Source organism: Ovis aries, chromosome 12, assembly GCF_016772045.2.
Source record: "Ovis aries strain OAR_USU_Benz2616 breed Rambouillet chromosome 12, ARS-UI_Ramb_v3.0, whole genome shotgun sequence".
NCBI classification, from domain to species: Eukaryota; Metazoa; Chordata; class Mammalia; order Artiodactyla; family Bovidae; genus Ovis; species Ovis aries.
In genome coordinates, this window is record NC_056065.1 from 68,682,769 (window position 1) to 68,706,574 (window position 23,806).

At 45.9% G+C, this 23,806-nt stretch overlaps 2 protein-coding genes across 5 annotated transcripts in view; one reads left to right on the forward strand and one right to left on the reverse strand.

The window, feature by feature from the left end:
* PTPN14 (protein tyrosine phosphatase non-receptor type 14) overlaps positions 1-15,321 on the forward strand; it is a 193,289-nt gene extending 177,968 nt beyond the window's left edge. For 3 of the 4 annotated variants that reach the window (XM_060396203.1, XM_042229208.2, XM_004013884.5), the window contains 2 exons: positions 2,772-2,935; positions 8,015-15,321. In XM_060396203.1, the coding sequence (XP_060252186.1) occupies positions 2,772-2,935; positions 8,015-8,143 (293 nt within the window). In that variant the 3' untranslated portion in view covers positions 8,144-15,321. The remainder of the gene's footprint in view (positions 1-2,771; positions 2,936-8,014) is intronic. The other variant, XR_009595748.1, reaches the window with a different exon arrangement.
* A 3,556-nt stretch (positions 15,322-18,877) lies between these two features.
* Positions 18,878-23,806, reverse strand: part of SMYD2 (SET and MYND domain containing 2) — a 53,688-nt gene continuing 48,759 nt past the window's right edge. The window contains exons 11-12 of the mRNA XM_015099365.3: positions 21,451-21,559; positions 18,878-19,317 (exon numbers count right to left, since the gene is read on the reverse strand). Coding sequence (XP_014954851.2) covers positions 19,237-19,317; positions 21,451-21,559 — 190 coding nt within the window. The 3' untranslated portion in view covers positions 18,878-19,236. The remainder of the gene's footprint in view (positions 19,318-21,450; positions 21,560-23,806) is intronic.

Sequence of the window (23,806 nt, forward strand, 5' to 3'; positions counted from 1 at the left end):
GTAAAAATAAAAATTAAAAAAAAAGCATGCTTAAAACTCAGCATTAAAAAAATTAAAAAAAAATTTCTCAGGAAGATTTATATCTCAGAAGCCTTGCATTTCCTACAGCAGTAAATCCCCATCAGTAGTTTCTCCATACCTATGATTAAAGGTAGGTGGCTAACTCTAAAGACAGAGAATTATTGAAATCAGCCTGTAGTATTTGAAACTTTCATTTTCAAATTCATTCATTTATGTATATTTTTCGAGTTATGATCCTCTTAGAAACGAATTCATCCAGATTGTATGCAGTAGCTGTTTGAAAGGCCAACACCTGGGCGTGTGTGCCCACCATGTGCCAGACACTGAATGCGGCTCTTAGCATGCAGAGATGACATGGTCTCTGTTTTAAAGACTCTCTCAGTCTTCTGATGAACAGCCCAATGATCACAGTCTGGGGTGAGAGCTGATGCTTCTGCTGCTAGCTGTAGCATCCTCTTTCCTTTCCACAGACTCCCCTAAACATCCTGCACTTGTGGAAAGCCCCATTGCTTCCTCACCCATAGGAAGGTGGTGCGAGGGTGCCCTGCAGATTATTGATTATATCCCTGCTAAGTTGTTGATTCACCAGCTGGCAGAGGACCTGTGACCACCACAAAGGGAGAATGTTGAATGTCAAAACCTTGATTTTCATTTTGATAACTCATTTAGAATAGGAGGGGTGGGGAAGATAAGTGAGAATAAGTTTTCAAAAACCTAAAAGTACCATTTCACAAGTCCAGCTAGAAAGACTCTGGTGCGTATTTCATTCCCCATTAATGTGCTGATGGTTCTTGGGGAGTTGGACACTGAAAGTAAGAAAGATAACTGGACTCAGAGGACCTAGAACAAGATCTAGAGTGGGTTAGTGGTTTGCCTGAGGCCCGACAGTTACCTATAGCTCAGAATATTAATAAGGAGCATGGTGACCTCTGCAGAAGTTTCTTTCTTCGTAACAGTGTGCTTTTTATTCTTTTTTGGTAACCTTTTGCTAGTTGCTATTAGAAACAAGACTTAGAAATTGGAACCAATGAAAGTAAATCCATCAGATGGTTGACTAACAGCTCTGATAAAAGATTGAGTTTATAAGATGGCTAAAATTACAATCAAATCTTTTAAATCTGAGCCAGTTTAAGAAAGATCAATCTAAATTACTGAAAAAAATAGAGAAAAATTTTAAATAGTATTAATTAGTTTACCTTTCTAAGAAACTCAGGACAAGTGTGCTGAGCAGGGTCTTAGAAATGATGGCTCTTTAGGTCATTAAGAATTTTAAGAGATTTTTGTTTGTGTTTAAATTAGATTGCCTGGATGCAGAGAAACTGGGTCAAACTGTCTTCCAGCCTCCAGAGGTCTTCACTGAGTTACAGCTCAAGAAACTATATTAATATGATTGCTGGAGAAAGAATTCACTGAAATCTAATTTCTCTGTTTCATGAAATTCCATTTGATAGTGGCATCTATTTTATTAATCAATATTCTTTTCACTTCTCTCCTTAAATTTAACACAAGAAAAACCTTGTCTCTTGTATGTGAACATTGCCTGCCATCAGAGAATGTTCCTCGCTTAATATCTCTGGAAAAAAATTGTGAAGGGGATTCCACGCTCAGTATTTAGCTCATGTTGGTACAAATAGCAGCTACTTTATGTAGTCACCTCAGACTGCCTTCCGCCTTGTTTTGTTCTATCTCATTTTACATCACTGATGGTGGTAGTAAATGTTCATTTGGGTAAAACTTCTTCAGATTTCTAATTAAATAAGGTTATAAAGGAAAATAGGAGTTCTTAGTCATTGTATATAAACTGGTGCTTTTACATTATCAGAATGGTTTGAATGCAGTTTTTTTCTCTTTAGCAGTCTGAATTTTTCTCCTCATTTGATTTTACACTGCTGCCCTGGAACAAAATTTTCTGAGCATCAAGAACCTTCAAATCTGCTTCTCCCCTGAACTATAACAATCTCAACTACAAACTGACTTTTTCTGATTTTTAGACTGCATGAGGCTTACAGTTATTCTTTTCCCTTTTTTTGTGATCATGGAAAAAAAAATGGTCTTTAAGGTTTAGATTGACTAATTTTTCATTTGTGACCAATTGGAATATTAAACAGTTCCTTGCATAGCCCTGCGGGGCCAGGCAGATGTTGGAAGCAATGAGGGAGGTGGCACCCCCTCCCAACCCACACATTGCGTCCAAGAAAGGGGGGGCCATTACCTTGAGCTACTCAAGTAACCACAAGGGATCCAAGCTGAAAACCAGGCTCCCCAAAGTCTATTTTAAAGTCTGAAAATGGAGTCAAGCCTCAGCTGATGTTCACTCACTCAGTGAAGGGAAGGAAGGAAGGGCAGATGGATGCTCTTCCCACCAGAAATTGGCTCTGACAGGCGGGCGTTTCAAGGGGACCTAGCTGGTGTTCTGATCCCAGTCTGTTAATAGTAGGAATTGCTGTAAGTAATGTCGAGAATCATCTGCTTGGGGGACTTTGGGATTTGCAGAGGGGAAAACAGAATTTAATTTTTAAAAAAGAACTATTTAATTTAAAGAACAAATTCTCCCATGGACTAATTGACTCCCAGCTGGTCCTTTCTGGATCCAGGACTGTACAGTGGGTACCAGCCAAATAATTAGTATCTTGTAAGAACTGTAAATTATTGTCACTTAAAAAAAAAAATTCACCGTCATTTTTGCCCCCCTCTCTTGTATGCAAAGCCGTGGAGGACTTCAGTGATGATATTTGCATTTTGTCTTGCAGCCTACTTGGAGGAGATCCAGTCAGTCCGTCGCCATACCAACAGCATGCTGGAAGGCACCAGGAACCTGCGCCCCCCGATCGTGGTCCACTGCAGCGCCGGGGTGGGGCGGACCGGTGTGGTCATCCTTTCTGAGCTGATGATCTACTGCCTGGAGCATAATGAAGTAAGTCTCTCCTGGCTTCTGAATCATTCCCTTTGGGGGCCAGGCTGCACCATGGCCAACCTTTGACCTGTGCCCTTCTGTTTCCACAGCTTAGTTTCCCCTCTTGACAAGAGTTTTCCAGACCCGTGATTCCCACCTGGACTCTGACATTTACAACCTTCCGTATCTTCTTTCCCTTTCATTGCTCTGTGTAGAGACCCAAATAATATAGAAGAAGAGTGCAAAGTGTAAGAAAGGAAACATTTAGAAAATCTGATCTTCACTGGCATCGACTTCCAAACGCCTGCAGTGATTTTTGTAGAAGGTCTGGTTTTATTGTGGGTAATTCTCCATGGTGGGTTATTCAGTCCATATAGCTTAGCATTTCTGGGATGTATTTTGGCTTAACTCCTCCGTGAAAATGTGTGTATTTTAAAAGCCTGTTTCATTCTTCAGAGGGAGGTTTCATTGAGGAGGCTGTTTGCTCTTGTCTAGGTTGGCAGTGGTGTGTAGCAGAGCTGGGTGGATGACCTGAGGGTACAGACATGGCCTGCCTTTGCCCAGGCTAGACGTGGCTGGCTCTTTCCCACTAGATGCGGGCTGTGGCTATCTGTGCCCACACGGTGCATGGCATTCCCTTCTTGCTATAGGTCAGAGTTACACTGAGGGACTTTTGATTTTGTGGAGATGAGAAAATAGCAATTAAAGGCTAAAGACCAGTTCATCTGCCCTCTATTCTCATGAGGCTTTAGGGGGTTTAAATGGCTTTCTTTCTTTTTTTTTTTCTTAGCTGGATTCTTCATAGCAGCTTTGTTAGTTTTCTGATTTTAGAGATGATGATACCAAGGGCCAGAAACAATCGAATGACTTGCCTAGTGCCAGGTGGCTCTTAAGCACTGGTGCCAAGGTTTGAAATGAGGTCCTTCACTTCCTGGCCCCGAGTTATTTCTTGTCTTCACTCTGCCTCCAAATGCTGAGTGTCATTTGGTTCTTGTTCAATTTCCAAATTGTATAACTTGGCGAATCAAAGGAGACTTTTGAAATGATAGTTTTAAAATCAGGAGATGATATCATGCACGTTCTGTGAAGGAATTTATCCAACAATACATGTATTTGCTCAGTAGCATCAGTGGTTTGAAAAATCAGATTAAATATTGCCCCATGAAATTTATTATATTGAAATGTCTAGGAAAACAGTCAGTGCAGAGTTTAAACATGTTCAAAGGATGTTTTAAGTTCCCTGACTATAAAAAGTTAATTTTGGAAACTTTCAGCCTGTACATATGAATGTTTATGCTGCTAAAAAGTAGAAGAAGGATTATATCCATGTGGCCTTTTGTTCAAACAGACAAACATTCTGTTGGGGAATGAAATGCCCATCACGGAATCAGTTGAGTCTACATCCCAGAAATCTCATCATCTTCTGTGAGTTTTTATCCTTTTTTCTCACGGAAGATTTCTGGGTTGTTTGCTTCCCTGTCCCTGCTAGAAGTCTCTAGGAGTTTCTATTAGAATAATGGCTTACCACTAAGTCACAGATCCACTCAGTGCTGGGAAGGTGGATTGAGAAACAGTGGAAATGGGGTACATATGACTGCAACGTATCCCAGCTCCCCTGGTGGGTTCCTGGGGAGGAGAAAGGGCCTCATCGTCCCTGTTCCACTTAAGAGATCTTGTCCTCATGTCAGTTTCTTTGACAAACTCCTTCTTTTTGCCATCCCTCACGTACCCTCCTGTGCTCCCCTTTCCTCCTTTTTGACTATGAGAAGCTGTTTTCTCTGTCTTGTCTGACATGGAGGAGCGCTCTGTTCTGAGCGCTCTTTGGAGACCCATCAAAGACTGAGCTTCACTAATGCAATGACATGAAGGCTCATCGATCACCAGATGTCATTGCCCCAGGGGAACATAAATAACACGTGTCAGAGCCAGCCTGGTGCAGAGTGAGGGATGCGGCCACGAGCACCCTGTGTGGACTTGGTGAAGGCTTGGGGGGGATTAGACTTTCCATGGGGTTTATCCAGACGTAGCGGATTTCCTCAATGCCTAGTTGCATGCCAGAACATTCTTTATGGGAACCGGCGGTCAGTCCAAAAACGACTTCTGTTCCCATTGATATTCCAAGATAGCAAGATGACTCATATTTTTCACTTCCCTTCCCCTAGCACAAATATAGTGAGCCTTATCTGTGCCGTTTCCCATAACTGCTATTGGTAGATGGCTAGGGGAAAAAAAGTTCTCTACTTGTTCTGCTTCAGGCCTGTCTAGTAAAATTCAAACCCTTATTTTAGGAGTGGGACTCATTGCTTTGTTTTTTAAACAAAAGATTTTGCTAAATCAGTATAAAATCGAGTGACTGATTTTTCTCCTGTCTAAACTTTCCCATCTCCTTTTCCTGTCTTCTGGATCTCGGATACTTTATGTTTTAGTCGATAATCCATAGAGTTTGAATTTTCTCAGGGAGATGCTTTTTATCGGAGCGAAGATCCTTACTGGGAAGTTGGGCAGCTGTGAGGTAGGAACGGGAGGGGATTCTCAGGGGCTGCCCTGAGAAGCTTCGGTGTGTCCTGTCACCTTTGGTCACCAAATGTTAGCTGTAACATTTCAATGCCCAGACATTTTTTTCCTCCAGAATGCACCAGTTTCATGGTTTGTGATCCTCTCCTGGCTGCTTGTCCCCGATCAGCTAGATTACAAAAGGTCAGGTCCTCACTGGCCACAGAGCAAGATGTCTTGATCTTGCTGCTTTTCTGAATCGGCTACCCCCTCCTCTCTGTTCATAGAGTAGGAAGAGAAAATGTCTCCTAAACAAGGTAGAGAAAGTATCAACGGCCTCCTGATTCCTTGAGCTAGGGACAGTGGACAGCGGAGCCTGTGGGAGTGAATCTTCAAGGCAGGTTGAAGGATTTCGTTGAGGACCAGGGGAACCTTGGTCTTGTCCCCAAACGGCCCCACATCAGCTAGTACATCACCCTTGAGTCAGCCTCGGGGGCTGAGTCTTGCAGGCTAGGGAGATGGTAGTGATCTTGATGATAGTGGTGGTGGCAGAGATGCAAATAGAAGTGATGGCGGTGGTAAGAAGGTGGTGGTGGTGATGATGATAGAGGTGGGGAAGTTGGAGGAGACAGTGGTGGAATTGGAGGAGAAGGTGGAAGTAAAGGGGATGGTGGTGGTGGAGGAGGTGATATAGATGGTGAAGGGGGTGGTGGAGATGATGAAGGATGGTGACAGTGACGAGAAGAATGAAAATATTCTAATAACCACACCTAACATGTGTTTAGCATTTACCAGCTGCCAACACTGGGATTTCCTGGGTGACTCAGCAGCAAAGAGTCTGCCTGCAGTACAGGAGACTTGGGTCCAACCCTAGGTTTGGTCAGATCCCTGGGAAGAGAGCATGGCAACCCACTCCAGCAATCTTACCTGGAGGATCTCATGGACAGAGGAGTCTGCTGGGCTGCAGGCCATAGGGTCCCAAAGAGTCTGATGCAACTGAAGCAACTGAGCACTTGGACATGTGCCAACATTGTTTTACGAGCCTTACACCTCGTAGCCTTTATAGCAACCTTATGAGAGAGGCCCTCCTAGTTTGTGCATGCTTGCTAAGTCACTTCAGTCATGTCTCACTCTGTGTGACCCCGCAGAGGGCATGGCAACCCATTCTAGTATTCTTGCCTGGAGAATCCCTATTAGAACCCGCATCTAACAAAGAGAAACTGAGGCATAGGGAGAGAACCTCTTAGCTCCTATGTGACTCTGCCTCTCTTGTCAAAGCCTTTGATGGGCGTGAGGTGGAAACAGTCTTATCCTATCCTTCCATTCAGGGCCCCACACAGAGCAAGGCTCATCATGCACTGTTAATTGTCTCTGTTAGGCGCCCTGTGGTACTTTAGAATATAGTTTAGACACAGACCCACTAGTTACCATCAGAAGCTTATGGTCTAGGCTCTGTATTTTGACTAATAGTTTGAGGATTCACATGCTTTTTTTCTCTTTCCTTATTACCAGGGACTTGTCCCTTTGAAATCTGTGGTGTGTGTTACTTAACTCGTTGTGCTCAATGAAATAGGACGGTAGGTGTGGTATGGCTACACAAAATTTGGAAATAGCTGAAATGACTTTTGAAAGTAAAGGAAGAGAAGACATATGACTGAGTTTTTATTGTTATTCTGTTTTCAATGCTTGCTGAGTCCTTGATAGTTTCCTGGGTGTGGTTGTTTCCCTGGACTAAGGGCTCCCAGAGCAGGGGGGCCATCTGCCAAGGGCACAATGGCACATGACTCCATGGTGCTTCTGCCCCAGCTGGTGCAGGAGGATGGAAGTGACACAAGGAGGGCACACCAGGGCACTGGTGACCCACTGTTTTCACTCCGTTCCACTGGAGATCCTCAAAGGATTTACACACAGGCAATCTCATTTAACACTCAGGATATTGTTTGTTAAAGGCGATCACTCCAAACATGAGTGGTGTCCAGAGATTGTGCTTTGACGTTTTAAGGGTTTACACATACATGATCTCACGGGGTTATACCTGAGATCCTGCGAGATAGCAGGATGGGCACGGGTGCTCTTATTTCACTAAGACTGGGACCCTGAGTAGGCTTTATCGAGAGCTCTTGTGTGCCAGACACTGTGCTAAATGGTTCACATGTGCTTCTTCACTTGATCCTGTGAGCTGGGTATGGTTTATCATCCCGTGTTACTGCTGAGGAGCCATCACTGACTTGGTCAAGGCTACATGGTATTAAAGCAAAGCATCGGTATGCTGATATCACAGAGAAGAAATGAAGACCCAAACCTGGCTTAAATCCTACCGTTGGGCCTTGAGAGGAACCAGTTGGGTTTAACTCCAGCCTCTTTGTTTTCTCTAACAGAGTGGTCTGTATTTAAAATATCACACCAGTGGTGCGGGACAACCAGCTTCTCCAGTTGTAGGCACGGTCTTTGACGGGGTAACCTAGAGGGGGACTGTCTTTGGCTTCCTCCCGTTCCTGTACAGGGGCCGCGGGTAAATACATTCCTCATTCGGGTAAGGGAATGAGAAATGACCCAAGGGAAGCACCCCCCGCCCCAACCATCTCAGAATCTTTTCTTTTCTTGCAGAAGGTGGAAGTACCGATGATGCTGAGGCTCCTCAGGGAGCAAAGGATGTTTATGATCCAGACCATCGCTCAGTACAAGTTTGTCTATCAGGTCCTCATCCAGTTTCTCCAAAACTCCAGACTCATTTAACCCCCGCATCCCCGACGGCAGTTCCTGGAAGAGGGGCCCAGCTCCATCTCATGGATGGGGAAACACCTCCAGACAACATCTGTTTCTCAGCAGGGTGCAGATGGCCGGAGCAGGCGGAGGCCGCGGACTCCCTGAAGGCGGGAGCCAAGATCACTCGCAAACATTGTGTACTATTTTATATGAGATAATTTATTTTTTCCTCCTTCGGGATAACTTTTGTGAATCATCCTAACTCAGTTTTCACAATAATATAGTCTTTTCATTTGAACCACATTTTGACTGATCTGCAGTGTAAATAGGGCTGTATGGAGGGAGGGTTGCCTGGTGCATCCTTTGTGGAGGGGGCAGAGGCAGAAGGGAACACATCTCTAGTGAAGTTGGAGCCAGATTTGTGACCAACCCTGAAATTCATCAGCCTAATTGCTCATATCCAAATCAACGATGGCAAGAAAATGAGTGCATCCTAAAATATAAAGCGCTAAGACCCTATTTCTGAAGGGGAAAAGCAACACTATTCTCTTATACAGGGGGTTCCTGTGGCTTAATGGGGGCTTTCCAGGTGGCTCTAGTGGTAAAGAACCCGCCTGCCAATGCAGGAGACATAAGAGACACATGGGTTTGATCCCTGGGTGGGGAAGATCCCCTGGAGGAGGGAATGAAAACCCACTCTAGTATTCTCGCCTAGGAGAATCCCATGGACAGAGGAGCCTGGCAGGCTACAGTCCATGGGGTCACAAAGAGTCAGACATGCTGAGTGACCAAACTACAACACCATTGGTTTGCTGGTCACCATCCTGAACTTCATAGGTTAGTATACAATAAAGCATGTTGCGGGTGCTTTCCCTCTTGCTGACTTTGGGGAATTCTTCTGTCATCTGGCTTCTCTTGGTGCAACTTTTCAGTCGTGGCTTTGTTCTTAAAATGACCTTTGTGGGTATTCCATGATGTAGTTGTCCACTGCTTTTTTTCCCCCTCCTGAGCTGTAAATACGTGGAAAGAATGGCACCCAACCCACCAGAAGGGGTGCGCCTTTGTGATTTCCAGTCACCACACAATAGACGGGTGTGGAGGCTGATCCCAATGGGCTTCCTTGGAGTATAAATCAACTTGGTTTCATTCCTGGCCAGGTATGAAAAACTCAGTTTCACACCTGAGTCTGTATTTGGACTCCGAGTATCTGGCGAGGGAGGGTCTCTTCCCTTCTCCTCCCAGGACTGAAGAATCAGTCAGGAGTAGAGCTTCTACTGAGCCCCCTCGGGTCTGGAATTTTGCTGAATGATCTGAAGAAGAAAAATCACTAGGATGACATGTATTTTCAGTGGATCAGAGCTCATAACTCTCACGAGGAGATGCTCAGAACACGGATCAGCAGCAGGCAGAGAGGTACTTGTTTCCTTTTCCTTAGAGACTTTCCATCCTTGGGATACTCTGCCATTAGGGATGTTTTAACGGTTGGTCTGCAGTTACTGGCTTGTTGTTTGATGAACCACATCAGTATTCCTCTTTCCTCTCTCAGCCCCCCACGTGGGCACTGTTGATGTCTCATGTGGGCAGCGAGTAGATGTGCAGTCTCTTTGAGCCCACCACTCTGGACCTCCTTTCAACTCACCCACTGTTGCCACTTGGTGCGAAGGGAATATTCATGAATGCACAAAATGTAGAGAAGAAGTAGGTTCGGTATCCAACTTCCTAGCCAGAGTTTATATTGAAACGCGAAGGAAAACATGTAAAAGTGATTCCCCATATTTTGTTTTTAAAAACAAATGCTTTTGGTCCTTCAGCCCCTTTTGCATTCCTTTTCGCATCTCCAGTAAATGCCAACCTATCTCCTGTTAAATTAGCAGCAGCCATTTAAAGTCCTTTCAGTGGCATCTGCATCATAATTGCCCAGAGATGCTTTATATCTGGGAAGCAAGCCAAGGAATAAACCTTGAAGCAAAGTGTATTAAATTAGTTATCTAGTTAGAGCTTTTGGAATGAGTTCCTGACGACATATCAAGTCTGAAGCTGGAGCTGCCGGGGTTTGTTGCTGCAGTGGGGAAAAATAAAAAATGGAGGGGGGAAAAGAAAGACACTGTGTCACCACAAGGCTGTCCAAAACTTTCAGGACTCTGGGTTTGCAGCTTTTCTGGTTGAAATGTCTTCTTTCTTTCATCCATCTCATTTGGATGCGTTGACCCAGGGTTCATCCTTGTTTACTGTAGTCCTTGGACCAGGGGGAGCTGAGTTTGATGTCTTCATCCTTGAGCTGAGCTGAGGCTGCCAGCAAAGCCAGACCATGTCCTGCTGTGCTTTACTGGAATCCTTAGGCTCTAAGGAGACACCACCTTTTGGCTGTATTTATCTTTAGACCCATCTCTTTCCCTGGATGGGAAGCAGATAAGGATTTGGTGGCTTTAGGCAGGGATGCCAATCGCTGGTCCCTTTATAGGCAAGGAATGGGGTTCCTCCCCTCAGCTGGAGAGAACCGTAAGGTCAGGGACATCTCCACGTGGACTGTTTTGAGTAATAAACTTTGGAGAACTTTACTTCTACATTTGTGGTCCTAGATTGAGAAGCACGACTATTGTTTTGACTGTCATTAGTCATTTGCCTCCAAGTTCCTTGGTCCTCTGGCACCTTCCTCCATCAGTCTGGATAGAGGGTCCTTGTGGGCTCTGCTGGGTGGGGTCCCGTGGGACTTGTCCATTGGTTGCCCAGGACACATTTAACCTTTATCCTGCCTACACTCAGCTCTTTCTATAAACCCTGGTGGCTACAGTAAGTCAGCACTCTGATCCAGTTGCTGACCTTTCTTATCCTTTTCCAGGTTGACTCCTATGAAATTTCCAGTATTTGGACCATTTTTAAAATTCACAATGACAGAAAATTCACTTGGATCAACCTAATATGTACACTTTGTTTCTTCCCCTTGATTAGTGTGGATCCCAATGCGCCATATGTCTTTTCTCAAGAGCTAATGAACACGAAAGCGTGTACATTGGGTTCTTTCTGTGAAGGGCCCTTGCCCTTGCTACAGCGACCCTTGCCTCACTTGATGAGTGGACTGTCTCCTGGGGCTTGGAGTCACACTTTGCAGAGATCTCCACGCACTTTGGATTCTCATAAGCATATGTCTGGGGGTTTTCAGCTGTTGTTCTTTCTTGATGTATAGTCCGTATTAGCTGGCCTCAGCCCAGTGGTTATGGAACATAATCTGTGGGCCCAAAGGTGTCCAGAGTGGCAAAGCAAAATGTGCTTTCAAATCTCTCCCCCACTTCCAGTCATGTGTATGATGGAGAAAGTGGAGAAAGTGGGTAGAGTTACTGATTTTTGTGGAGGGGGGAAGGAATCTGTCAATCAATTGAGATCAAGGGGTGGGTAAGCACAGGGGCCTTCTAATATGTTTGCCAGGGAGCTTAGATTCAAGGAATGGGGATTGAGTCCCAGGTATATCAGTGTTAATCTACCCTTCATTCCTCTTTCGTGTTGGGAATAACTGTCAGCATCCTAGAGTAAGAAACTTCCGGAAGCACCAGGTAATTCCTGTTGGGCTGTTAAGGTGGCTCTTTGTGGGAATTCAGTTTCCTCATGTTTTACCAAAGATTCTTCTGCAACTGTGTTTTGTTTTATGGCCTAGGGATTTTATCAGGCATTTATCCTGCTCTTATTTACTCATTTCTTTTTGTGAGCAAAGTAACAATTCATCTAGCACTACTTTCCAATGGAGAAATTTGGGGTTTTCATGGCGACTGCACAAAATTTCCATTGGTCTAGAACTTTATGGGTGACAAACTAGTTGGGCCTATGGGGTTAAAATAGTCCTAGTTGGCCCTACCGGGTGGAAATCTCTAGGACATTAAGAATACGTTTGACACTTCTGAGTTATGAGCAAGGTAGCAGAGTGGTCTTTCTCTTTGCCTCAGCTTCTAAGACATTTGGGGGCAGAAGACCTTACTGGTAAAAGGAGCAGCAACATTTCTGGGAGAAATGGGCAGGTGTATTCAATCAAATTCTGCCAACTCATATGTATTACCCTGAAAATTCGATGACCTGCTTGCCGAATACTCAACCTTTATCCTGCCTGCTCTGAGCTTTTGAATTTCCATTAGAAACTCAGATGGGTAGAAACTCAGCTTACTACTTTACTTATTTTTTCCAGCTTATTATAGCTGCATCTTCTTTCTCAAGGCCAGACTAAAAAGTTCTCTGTTAAATGTCCATGAGGCTGGCATTGAATATCTGGCATCCAATCGATGTCACAAGGCCGCATAATTTATTGTTGTTTGGTGCCGTAAAAGGGAGGACGTGCATCAGTTCCTATTGTTCAGCTTCGGTCAGCCTTCCCATTTTAAAAATAAATTCAAGGACATTTTAAGACAGGAGGGCATGAGCTGATGGGCAAGCCGGACTATGATGAACATCTGTCTAGAAAGTGTCTGTTCCCTCTGCCATGCTTTGGGCTGTCAAGGACATTCTTTCCCCAAAACACCAGGAGCTTGCCCAGAGAAGAGCTGTAAATGCGGGGAGGAAGAGGAAGGCTTTTACAGATCAGCTGTGGAGTTGCTATCAAAACATTCTGGATTCAAAGAACTTTTTGAACTCAGGGGTGTCTCTCCTACTCCGTCCTTCTCTGCGAGGTCAGAGGGGTGCAAGTGAGGCCTCACTCCTAGGTTAAGACCTGGCTGCAGTGGGAAGATCGGTGGCATCCTCGCTGGTCGTTTTAAACTGTGTCCTCGCTGTTGTGGGAGAGCTTGAAGAACGTTCTGCGTTCTGCTCCCTGCCTCGATCCACTGCTCAGGAAGACCCCTCCCCTTGCTTGCTAGTGGCCCTCCCTTTGCTGGCAGCCTTTTCAGCAGAATGTTTTGCTCATCCACGCAGCTCTGGAATTAGCCATCACTGCTCCTGGGCGTCTTGACTGTGTCTCTCCTGGGGGCCCCCGGGTGGCTGCAGAGTGGAGCACCCCCTTCCCAGCATGCCGTGTTTGTAATCAGCTCATGAGAACCAGGAGGATGTCAATACATAACGGCAGTTCCCTGGCTCACTTGAGAGCACAGGTGGGAATACTTTCTGATGTCACCCTCTCCTTTCTAAGAGCACCCCACGTGCACTTAGGAGGGTGCCGACCTTTCCTTTTCTCATTTGCTTTTATGGAGCAGCTCTCGACAGCAACACCTTTTCCTTCCTTACCCTCCTGGTGCAACCCTTACAAAATGGTTGAATCTAGTCATAGGGACTCACTCTTTAAAATCTCTCCAAATTATAAAATTAGGAAATCTAATTCTTATCTTAACATGCTTCTAGTTTCAAAAAGTAAAATCTGGCACTTGCGTGGTTTCAAGGAATAGAATCTGGCAAATGGAAGTAACCAGAATGAAAATAGCCAGGTGCTGTCAGCAACCAGGAAGCTGACCTTCCACCCTCTCTTTCCCCTTGGTGATCAACACTGTCATTCAGGACTAGAAGGGATGAACGAAAAGCTGGATTCGATAATCAGTCCTGTTTGAACAAAGATTGCAGCAGTCTCTCAGGCTTATTTTGAGGTGACCTTTTATGGATCCCCAGTGACTGCCTTTGGCATAATGACATGTGTGAGTCAGATCGTCTCCAGCCCCTTCCTGCAGACCGTGTTCCTTTCATCGTGGCCCCTACAGAGCCTAGCTGGTCTGGTGAAATGGGTGGAGCTCTGGGCTCTTTGCGGACTTTTTACAAGCTGCACAGCTGTCTAGGGAGGGGCAGGATTGCTATTCATCCAGTCTGTGATGGGACCTTTCTTCCCAACCTCCTCCTCAAGGGAAACACAGAGGCTGCCTTACCTGACAGAGGTCTTGGGGACAAGCCTGGAAACATTGGATTGGGGTCTTTCTGTGCTTTGGGGTGGAACTGTTTTGCTAACAGCTCAGGAATCCTGCTCCGAGTTGAGCTCGGCTGGCTCTCAGAGCAGAGGTACCTGGTATTCTCAGCATTTCTCAGGGGCCGCCCACCTCCCTGAATTGCAGTGTTAGCTAATAAATACCTTCAGCTTGGAACTGAGAGCTGTAATTCAGAGCCATTTTCTGCCCCCAGCGTGAACACTGTAAGATGTTACTGCAACTTCCTTTGACTGAACTTTCTTGCCAGTTTGGAATCTTTAAAATCTATCAAACTTCTCCTTTCAAAAGTAAGGTTACTCTTCATCAGAGATGATTTCCTGTGTATGTCCTTAGTTCCTTCAATAGTCAACTGACTTGCTTGAGGATATATATGTAAATGGGATAAAAAAGGGTTTACATATGCAGATGACTATTAAATGTGTAACCTTATGTAACCTGTGTTACATCAAGTAACATGCTAATCTGTTTTGTTTCACTGGACTGTAATTGTGCTACTTAATTCAGTATTTTGAAGTTTTCCTTGGTCTCTGTCTTTAATATGTTGTCAGTTTTTATATCATTCAAGCCAGTTGACATTTAATAGGCCTCATTTCGGATGTCCAGACAAGTCCCTAATGTAGAAACCGGTTTGTTCTTAAGGTTCTTGAGTCAGTCCACGGAAGCCTTCTGACATCCAGCACCACTGAACTGCAGGGCTCTCAGCCGTGCGTGGCTGGCTGGCTGGCTGGCTGGCAAGGGCTGACCTGGACATTTCACCACCTATCGAGTTCTTGCTGTGAGACATGCATTCCAGAGTGGGCACTTGGGATCCTGAGAACACGTTCTTCTCCCCGAGGTGTCCACTTGCTACCATGCAAGATGGAAGTCCAATCTCATTACGACTAGCTAGTTGTAAGGAGAGGGGGAGGGGGAGACATTTGTAGGACATTCCCTGAGTTGGGGAGTGATTAATATTCAAATGTCAACTTTACTTTTATAGACTCTCTCGAAAATATTAAAAGCCTTAAATAAATCTATGCATGCTCTTCTATGTGCTTTTTTTATATCAGTAAATAAGCTTATGCTTGCCAGTTTTATACGCAGTTATGAAGTGTATGAAACTGACTTTTGACAGTATTTTTGCACTGTTTCTTATCTGTTTTTATAAAGTCTTTAGATATTGGTCCTAGTTGTGTATTGTTTTACGTCCTCACTGCCCTTGTCATTGCTGTAAAATGTTTCATATGTGCCTTTACAAATGTGAGATCTTTATTCTAACCTTTTTTGTAAAAGATATCTATTGACTTCCAAATGCAATAAACTTTTTTTTTTTTTTTCCAGAGAAAACAGTTGAGTCTTTTCTGTACTCTGTATGTTTTGCCTTAGTTGAAAGCATCTGCTCACTTTTTGGGTTATTTTCATAGGCAAATGTGCCTGGGAAAAACCTGCTTGTTAACTTCTTTAAAGCCCATTTATTTCTACCCACTTTTCATTCCTGTATAACACGCTGAAGAATTAGTTTGAAATTTCCCAAAGTCATCATTGTTAGAACAAAACCTGAAAGGGGTAATTGCTAAGTAAATGGAGTGTGAAGAGCCTAGAAATGGCGCTTTCTCACTGCTAGTGATAACCCTTATTAAACGCCAAGAATGTGCTGTCCCCACCCCACCGTCATTTACTTACATCCCGATCTGTCGAGGGAGAGAAGACAGGCAGAGGCTGCGATAGAAAACCCAAATTCTCGTTTTTGTCTTTCAAGTTTACTAACAGCATGACTCATCTCTTTAAAAATGGCTTCCCAGGTGGCACAGTGGTACATAATCTGCCCGCCGATGCAGGAGACACAAGAGATGTGGGTTCGATCCCTGGGTTGGGAAGGTCCGCTGGAGGAGGGCATGGCTACCCACTCCAGTATTCTTGCCTGGAGAATCCCATGGACAGAGGAGCCTGGTGGGCTGCAGTCCAGGGGGTTGCAAAGAGCTGGACACGATTGAGCTGGGCAGAGCACAGCCCCGGCCCGTATTTTCAGCCAACTGATCAACTGCCATAGACTCTCACAGGGAGCCCCTGGTGATGAGGGTGGACACTTTTCCTGTTTCTTTGATGAGTAACAGGGCACTATAACCGCTTCAACGACTAACCCACTTTTCAACCCTATTACTGTACAAGGAGTCACTCACCCACAGAGGCGTCCCGGCTTGTTTCACGTCATGAAGATGGGAGGCACCATAAGCCACAAGGGGTGACAGGAGATGCAAGCAAACTTCACTAAACGCACGGGCCATTCTGCGTAGAAGCTGACTGTGGCAACAAGACAGTGATACGTCTTCAAAAGAAAAACGATGTCGTGTTTGAAAAGAAAAGCTAACAGGAGATCCTCAGAGCCTCAGCTCCCCTCCTCTCACAAACACCCCCAAAATCACAACTGTCTGCAGCACCACCACTGATGAGCAAGCTGGAACCCACCAGCAAAGATCTTCTACAACTAAAGACACAAGAGAAGGAACCGCAACGAGAAGGGGCAGCAGGGGCAAACTCGGGACATCATCAAGTGCCACGCTCCCTGGGTGACCCACAAACTGGAAAATAACTCGACTGCAGTGGTTCTCCCACAGGAGTGAGGGCTCTGAGCCTCCCATCAGTCTCTCCCGCCTGGGGGTTCTGCACTAGGAAGATAAGCCCCCAGAGCACTTGGCTTTGAAGGCCCAAGGGACTTAATTTCAGCAGCCCCACAGGACTGGGGGAAACAGTGACTCCACTCTTAAAGGGTGCACGCAAAACCTCTCGCACTTAGGGACCCAGCAAAAAGCAGCAATTTGATAGGAGCCTGGGCGAAACTGACCTGCAGGTCTTGAGAGGCAGGGATGGCTGTGGCTTATCCTGTAGATATAGACACTGGCGGCAGCCATACTGAGGGGCGTTCTACCACGTGGCCACTGGGGCAGGTGCCATCGTGGGATCCTCCCTCCAGCGCATCAGTGCCCAAACTGGGCCCCACCCAACAGCCTGTAGGGGCCAGCGCTGGGCTGCCTCGGGCCAACCAGCTAACTGGGGAAGTGACACAGCCTCATTCATTAGTACACAGGCTGCCTAGAAGCTTCCTGAGTCCGCAGCCACCTCTCAAAACACCTTTAGACGGGCCCTGCCCACCAGGAGTCCAGCATCCACCTCTGTCTGCCAGCAGACAGGCCCCAGCCCTGCTCTAGCCTCTAGACCAGCCTTATTTACCAGGGGGCAGACACCACACCAAAGAAAACCACAATCTTGCAGTGGAATGAGTTCACCCAAAAGAGAGACCAGACCCTACCCTGGAATCAGCCGGTCCCTGACACTGCCCACTAGCAGGGCAACACAAGCTTTCAGACACCCAGACTCCACACCCAACTGTGTCAATAACCGGTCTCCAATGATGGTCTCCAGTAACCAGACCCAGGAACTGGGTCTCCCCTGGTCCTCCCAGCAATCCGACAACAGCTCTGGTATCTCTGAGCCCCGTAACCAAACTCCAGGACCCAGCTCTGCCTACCGATAGGCCAGCACTAAGTCCAGGGCCTGACGTCACCCACCAGGGGGCAGGCAACAGCCCCGGCGGCTTCTGGGCCCTGACACTGCCCACCAGTGAGCCGGCACCACTCCAAGGCCCCCAAGGGTTCCAAGGCCAGCTGCCTCAAGACCAGGCCCCACTAACCAGCAGCATCCATACAAGGCAGGGATGACAACCAACCAAACTAGGGGCCAAACTTACCAGACCACCCACATAGCCCCCCAAAAGAAGGATACATGCAGCTCTTTTAGGGGGAACTTTCGAGCATACAGCTTGGGCAACGAGAGGGGGAGTGTTCTGCTGGGAAACAGAGGACGTCTCCTACAGAGGGCCACTTCTCCAAGGTCGAGAAACGCAACAAAGCTACCACACACATAAAATACAAACAGCAATTCAGACAAAATGAGGTGGCAGAGGAAGATGTTCCAGGCAAAGGAACCAGACAAAGATGCCAGAACTAAGTGAAGTGAAGATAGGCAATCTACCAGCGAAAGTGTTCACGGTAATGACTGTAAAGGACTCGGGGGAAGAATGGATGCACAGAGCAAGTTTTTAACAAAAAATCAGAGAACAAAGAAAACCAGAGATGAGGAACACAATAACCGAAACGAAAAAGACACTAGTTGTTCAGTCACTAAGTCTTGTCTGACTCTTTGTGACCCCATGGACTGCATCACACCAGGCTTCCCTGTCCTTCACAATCTCCCAGAGTTTGCTCAAACTCATGATGTCCGTTGTATCAATGATGCCATCCAACCAGCTCACCTGCTGTCGTCCTCCTCTCTTCCTGCCCTGAGTCTTTCCCAGCATCAGGGTCTTCCAATGAGTCGGCTCTTTGCAGCAGGTGGCCAAAGTATTGAAGCTTCAGCTTCAGCATTAGTCTTTCCAGTGAATATTCAGGGTTGATTTCCTTTGGGATTGACTGGTTTGATCTCGTTTCTGTCCAAGGGACTTTCAAGAATCTTCTCCAGCATCACAGTTCAAAAGCATCAATTTTTCAGTGCTCAGCCTTCTTTATGGTCCAACTCTCACATCCGTACATGACTACTGGAAAAAACCATAGCTTTGACTAGATGGACCTTTGTCCACCTAGTGATGTCTCTGATGTTCCCCCAACCAACAGAGGGGGCTTCCTACGTTACTCAGATGGTAGAGAATCTGCCTGAAATGTGGGAGACCTGGGCTCGATCTCTTGGTTGGGAAGGTCCCCTGGTGGAGGGAATGGCAACCCATTCCAGTATTCTTGCCTGGAGAATTCCACAGAGGAGCCTGGTAAGCTACAGTCCATGGGGTGGCAAAGAATCAAACATGACAGAGCAACTTTCACTTCACCCAACAGAGGAAAACACAAACTTCAAATACTATTATGTTTTTTATTCTCTTTCATCATTCATGTTTGCTCAGAACATTACAGTAGTCGTGAAGGGGAAAATAACTACAGTTTTAAATCTTCGGACACAATCTGTCTGAAGTATAATATATGAAACCATGCCATTATCTCTTGGGGTGGGGGGAAGCATTCAAAACTGAATTTGATATTTTAGGTCAAAGATTAAGATCAATGTCCAAGTAAGCCATGTGCAAGGTTTAAGTGCAAGTCATGTTTTCATTCAGTGAGTTTAGAGAAATGCTGGCGTGATGTGAATGATCTGAAATAGTCAACTCCTTGAAGGTTTCTGCACTAGAATTTAAATAAAAACTAAAATGTCGGCATAGTTTCAGTGGCTTTCAATTTCCTGTTTGATCTCAGAAATGTACGGATGGTCTTTGCCATGAGCTACTTCCATGATGGCGATGGCCTAGGAGAGAGAGGAACAGGGGTTGAGAGTTTGAAGCCAGCCCCCTCTCCCTGCCCTAGGCTGACTTTAATTCAGGCTAGACTTCTCTGCTTGACGGTGCAGGATACTAAGTGGCTGTCAGAGCCTCTGGCTTTCAAAAAAAAAAAAAAAAGGAAAAAGACAAGATTGTCTCATATCTAGTCATCCAGTCTCTACTGTTGAGGAAAACATTCTTCAGTAGCTGAAGAAATGATAGAGAAATGATTTAGGGACAAACCTTTCTGATTTTAGTTCATATCACTAATGCGTAAGACACGACCAAATCATTTTTCCCTTTCGAAAAGTGTATGCTGATGTCTTTTTATGTATTCTTTAAAAAACCTAAAAATAGGCATGAGGAATCCAGAGAGAATATATTTAATAAGATTTCTTTCCAATGAGAGTGTGGTGGCTCCATCCTTCCTAGCTGTGTGACCTTGGGCAATTTACTTAACCACTCTGTGCCTCAGTTTCCTCATCTGTAATAATAAAACAGGAGCAATACCTCCCTCTCAGAGTTGCTGGTATACATCAAGTGTTTAGAACAGTGTCTGGCATATAGGAATGACATAGCCAATGTAATCCATAATAATTTATCTTGCTCTTCTGTGTTCAAAGGTATTATTCACAGATAGAAACACTTAAATCATTCCCATTCCCTCAAACAGGGAATTTTTGACGGCGTGTGACTGTTGAGCAGCCTTCCTTTCTGTTCCTATTCTCTTCCTAGGTCTCAGACCAGCGGGAGTGCAGGTCTTCAGGAACTGTGTGACTTAAATGTCTCTCCTCACTCCCTGCATTCACCTCAGGACATGCGTTCCTTCCTCAGATCCACTCTATCCTTCAGGGATCTGCAATCAGTTTACTTACTCTGCACCTGAGACCTAACTGCTTCATGTTCCTCTAGCCTCACCGAGGCAATAAACGTCGTCTTAGAAAAACCAATTCCGTGGTTCATAACCAGAATATTTCATCCTTAACTCCCACGTCCAGGCTGGGTGGGCCCTGGCACTTCCTTCCACCATGTGGGACTGTATTCCATCTTCCTGTATAGTATACTGGGGAGGTTTGGGGAATCTGGAGGGTTTGGCATCCAGGCCTAGTCCATGACCCTAAGGTGTTTCTCTTAATGGTACAAAGAGACTGTCCCAAAGGTTATAGTTGATCAACTTTGGGCTTCTCCATAAATAATGACTGTCCCAACGATTGTATTTCATCAGCTATTGACATCCGTAGAAAGAGCAATGAGAAGAAAGATGCAGGATAGTGTCTGTGCTTCTGTAAGGAAAGGGGCACAGCCTGGCGCTCTCACCCACTGGGCACAGGGCAGCTGGCAAACACCACGCCCAGAGTCTTGGTTCTCCCTGCGTGTTTGTCCCAGCGTGAGTGGGTAGACTTTGAAGCTTTCAACTTGGAAAGACCCCAGTTTGAATGAGAACCGCACCATGTACCCTCAACAAATTACTTAACCTGCTTGCATCTCAATTTATTCACTGGGAAAGCTTGTCTCATTTTTTTTTTTGAGAATTAAAAGAAAAGGACCACATGAAGGTCCTGGCATGTAACCGGACTCAGTGAACACTGTCAATGATTATTAGGTTCACTTTAAAAAGCATAATTCTCACCCTGAGGGCCTCTCCAGGCCCAAATGCCTTGACTTTACCACAATTGGGCATCATGAATCTATAAACCCTGAAGAGCAGAAATTTGGAGAATTCCTTCACCACAGTCTTCTGACCTATCCTTGGCCTTTTTTTTTTCCCCCTTTTTATCTGTTATAGTGGATCAGAAAAGACATTTTAATAATGCTGGCCTCTTAGCATGGTCATATTCAGCACTTCCAAGGCTTCCCAGGGCACAAGGGCAGTACCCCCTTCACAGCTGTGAGCCTGTAGCCACAATGTGGACGTACCTTTCTCAACAGGAGGGTCAGGACGCAAACTTGCCAAAGGCGCAATTACTTCGTCCCCTGCTGCCTGCAAACCCACCTTTGCCCAATCCTATGGCCAGAGGGTGGCCCACGGCTGGTCATTCTCTGTGGCTCTATCAGTCACCCACGTCCCGCAGGAAGGGAAGTGCAAAGCACTGGGCAGCCCAGTTGCATCACACACGCACCTTCTTCAGGGCTCTCTCCCCAGCCGCTTTGTTCTCCAGGCCCATGTACAGTCTTCCTAGCTTCAGCCACATGGAGGCCACGTTGAGGGAGTACAGAGGGTAGTGCTTACTGGAAAAAGAGAAGACAACAGGCCATCTTGTCACAGCTTCCAAGGGTCCACAGGCCTGACACAGTGAGCCTGTGGCTGCCCAGCTGATGGCTGCACTATCCACAGCAGCCAGGCTCCTGCAGACCCTGGCAGGGGCTGGGCAGACATGGATGGTTCAACCCTGCCTGCTCATTGTGGATGCACTTCCTTTTATGCAGTTTGTGTGCTTCTGAAAAACCAACACAAAATCTATCGGGGAGAGCCTACATAAAGACACAAATAGACACACAATTCAATCCTAGCCTCAGATTTTTGTTTTACGTGCACCTGCTGCAGGCATTGCGAAAAACATCTTTTAAAATAAATTCCTGGGACTTCCTGATGGTCCAGTGGTTAGGAATCTACCTTCCAACACATGGGATGCAGGTTTGATCCCTGGTCGGGGAAGAAACATCCCACATGTCTTGGGGCAGCTAAGCTTGTGTGCCTCAACTAGAGAACCCGCATGCCACAACTACAGAAAGCTTGCACACCGCAATGAAGACCCAGCACAGCAAAAAAAATAAAAAGGTAAATTCCCTCTTTATGAATATGCCGTCACGTTAAAAAGACAGTATCCTTAAAGATACACACACACCAGTGAATCAAGACCTCAGCTTTCTGTCACACTCTATGACGTCATTTGGTTTTAGCAAAATTATAAGCTCTCTAAAGTCATACTTCCTACTTCTTTTCTCCACTGTCCAAGAGAGGGCTTTGTATACAAGAGGTCTTCTCTTTCTGGTTTCAACCGAAGGCTGACTGATAGGCCTGACTAGGAAAGAGCCATCTCCCTATGAAGAGCCCAAGAGGCTTTTGGGGGTGGGGAGGTAGGAGCTGGAGGTGTTTGTTTACAGGCTGGTCTGTTCTACCTGCTGTGTCCTCAAAGTCCACAGGCACATTCACGCTGTATTCCCAGGCATGTGGAATCCCACAGTATCAAATTCTTCCCTGGTAGCTCAGTTGGTAAAGAATCTGCATGCAATGCAGGAGACCCTGGTTGGATTCCTGGGTTGGGGAGATCCCCTGGAGAAGGGAATGGCAACCCTCTCCAGTATTCTTGTCTAGAGAATTCCATAGACAGAGGAGCCTGGTAGGCTGCAGTCCATGGGGTTGCAAAGAGTCAGACACAACTGAGCCACTAAGCATGGCACAGTGACCCAGGGAAGGCAGTGCTGGGCCTCCCCAAAGGGCCTGCCTAAAGCTAATAGACAGAGGAGCATGGCAAGCCCTGCTGGGAGAGCAACCACAAGGCCAGATTCATGCACGTTCTCTCTCCCCGTACAGATCTCAAGGGGGGGAAGTGTGCATGGACTTCCTCACCCATCTCAGGAAGGACAGGCTGTGAGATTATCCCCACAGGGTCAAATTCTGCTTCTAGGACCAGATTTTAGGAGCTGGCTGCCCCGTGGGCTCCCCCTGCTGGCTAATCACGGCACTGTGGGGTAAGTGGAGGGCCAAGTGGTCAGTGGAGATTCAGATTAGACACAGGTTACAGCCCTGATCTTAGAACTTGAAGGAGTACTGAGGACTAAGCAAAAGCACCGGGGTGCCTGACACACAGAGATTTCAGGTGCGATGCCAAGAGACTAGAAGATGCTTGGTCTTGAAGAGACTCTGTGACGTTTAACAGAAATATGTTTAACAAGCACCCCAGTGATCTGATCTAGGTCAGCCTGGCCCTGAAGCAGCTAGTCAGAGCCGCCTCCTGTCACCCACTTTAAGGTTTACTAACCTTCCTAACCCTCTCGACAGGAAACCTTCCCATGATTTACATTCATTATTATTACAGGTTAAAATCCAACTTACTTTAATTAAATCTATGGGAGAATATTAAATAACTGCAACCAGCAGTCCCAGAGTTTCCTTATTTGCAAACTGAGTGAGTGAGTGAAAGTCACTCAGTTGTGTCTGACTCTTTGCGACCCCATGGACTGTATAGCCTTCCAGGCTCCTCTATCATTGAGATTCTCTAGGCAACAATACTGGAGTGGGTTGCCATGCCCTCCTCCAGGGGATCTTCCCAACCTACAGGTCGAACCCAATTCTCCCGCACTGCAGGTGGATTCTTTACCACCTGAGCCGCCAGAGAAGCTGGTGCAAACTGAGGCTGCACTTTTAAAAAAGCAAAAGAAGGAGATGGAAAACAAAAGAGTGTTTCTGAGGCCACCGCTAACCAATTACTCAGAGCCATTTAACTTAAAAGGCACAGCAAGGAGGAGAAACCA